A 2,383-nucleotide genomic window follows, 5' to 3' on the forward strand; every position below is an offset into this window, starting at 1 on the left:
TTACTGTAACGAGTGTACACTGTGCTGCATCCTCATACTTAATTTAAATGTTGAAGTTGACAGGGCTTCACTGATTGAACTAAAAGGATTTGTCTCCAGCAGTGTTTTTATTGATATCTGGAATTTTAAGCAGATCTGTATTGTACATTGTGAGGTATAAATATTGATATGTTCTGTAAGGTATGGTTGAGTAAATCATTTCAGGCTTTATATGTTACAGGGGATTTTCAAGTCAACTGTAAACTTCTCCGAAAGCCATTGTAGCAATTTAAGAACTAGAGCTATACTGTATGTTCATACTTCTTAATCCTAAGAAGATCTTAAGATTCTTACTACCATGGTTAAAATTAAGTGAAAAAAATTTGAACAGCCTGACAATAATGTGGTACAGTAATGAAAGAAACAAGGTTTTCATGATCATTCTTAATTTCACCATACAATACAATACAATACAGTTTATTTTTGTATAGCCCAAAATCACACAGGAAGTGCCACAATGGGCTTTAACAGGCCCTGCCTCTTGACAGCCCCCCAGCCTTGACTCTCTAAGAAGACAAGGAAAAACTCCCAAAAAAAACCTAGTAGGGAAAAATGGAAGAAACCTTGGGAAAGGCAGTTCAGAGAGAGACCCCTTTCCAGGTAGATAGGGCGTGCAGTGGGTGTCAAAAGAAGGGGGTCAATACAATACAGTACAGTACACAGAACAATTTCTCAATATAGTAAGAAATAAAAAAAAATATATATATAAATTTTAGAAGTACAGAGCAGAATTTAACAGTAGATGATATATCCCATAATAAGATTTGTATTTGTATAGAGTCCTGGAGACCTCATCCTTCAAGCTGCCTCCCCCATTTGGCCATTCCACAGCTGAAACAGTGCTGGGCCAGCCAATCCGATGAAAGGACCCCTCTCTCCCACGATTCCTGCGATCCTCCATCAGAGATGACTTTTCCTTAGGCAGGCAAAACAACTTGGCGGGTGGGCCGTGGCACCAAGTGCCACATTTGAGTACCGAGAAGAAAAACAGAATAAGTGAGGGTTAGTATACAATTATAACTGTCATGTTACTTATGTTTAAGTGCTAATGACTAACAACAGAGATGCAGTCTGTACAGTTAATCAGCAGCTCTAGTCAGGATATGTTAAACTGAAGTAGTGAGTCTTCAGCCGGGATTTAAAAGCTGAGACCGAAGGGGCATCTCTTATAGTAGCAGGCAGACCATTCCACAGTTTAGGGGCCCTGTAACTAAAAGCTCGACCCCCCACTGTTATTTTATTAATCCTTGGAATCATAAGCAGACCGGCATCTTGAGATCTTAATGTGCGCTCTGGTTTGTAAGTCATGATAAGTTCAGACAAGTAAGCCGGACCTCGACCATTTAATGATTTATATGTTAAAAGAAGGATTTTGAAATCTGCCCTGAACTTAACCGGGAGCCAGTGTAAGGATTTAAGAACTGGAGTTATGTGTTCGTATTTTCTTGTTCTTGTAATAATTCTCGCAGCCGCATTTTGGATTAACTGGAGGCTGTATAAAGAACAGTTTGAACATCCAGTGAACACCGCATTGCAGTAGTCAATCCTACTAGAGATAAATGCATGAATTAGTTTCTCAGAATCCTGTTTATTTAAAAAGCGCCTTAATTTCCTAACATTTTTAAGATGGAAGAAACATGTTTTAGACAACTTTGTAATATGCGCTTTAAATGACATGCTAGAGTCAAAGATAACTCCTAGATTGCGGGCTGATTCAGTAAAATTGACTGGGATTCCCATTGAGTTAAATGATGACAAAATATTATTGTGATCAGCATCATTCCCTCCAACAATTAACATCTCTGTTTTATCTGTATTTAAAGACAAGTAGTTCTTATTCATCCACTCCTTTAATTCACTAACACAACTAATTAAAGACCACATTGGAGAAACTTCATTTGATTTAAATGAAAGGTATAACTGGGTGTCATCTGCATACGAGTGAAAATTAACATTATGTTTCCTAATGATAGATCCCAGTGGAAGCATGTACAGTGAAAACAGTAAAGGTCCCAGTACTGAGCCCTGCGGGACACCATATTGAACTTCTGTGTATAATGATGGAGTACTGTCAGCACATTTCTGTACATATTGGAATCGATTTGATAAGTAAGAACTAAACCAAGCGAGCACGGTGCCTGTAAGCCCAACATCATTTTCTAGCCTGTGCAGTAAAATAGAATGGTCGATGGTGTCAAATGCTGCACTTCAGTCCAACAACATAATTACAGTTGAGTTTCCTTCATCAGAGGATATCAGAATGTCATTTACAACCCGTGTTAGTGCCGTTTCTGTACTATGACCAGTGCGAAAACCAGACTGGAATTTCTCAAATAAATTGTAA

The 2,383-nt window shown here is 38.3% G+C and overlaps 1 protein-coding gene across 1 annotated transcript; it reads right to left on the minus strand.

Annotated features, from left to right (window-relative positions):
- Window positions 1–810: 810 nt before the first annotated feature.
- LOC127529463 (uncharacterized) lies at window positions 811–2,031 on the minus strand (the record flags this gene model as incomplete). Its single annotated transcript, XM_051933156.1, has 1 exon — window positions 811–2,031. A coding segment is annotated over one exon (900 nt), but the record flags the coding sequence as incomplete, so codon positions are not given.
- Window positions 2,032–2,383: the final 352 nt, after the last annotated feature.

This window comes from Erpetoichthys calabaricus, chromosome 10 (genome assembly GCF_900747795.2).
Source record: "Erpetoichthys calabaricus chromosome 10, fErpCal1.3, whole genome shotgun sequence".
In the NCBI taxonomy this organism is placed as follows: domain Eukaryota; kingdom Metazoa; phylum Chordata; class Cladistia; order Polypteriformes; family Polypteridae; genus Erpetoichthys; species Erpetoichthys calabaricus.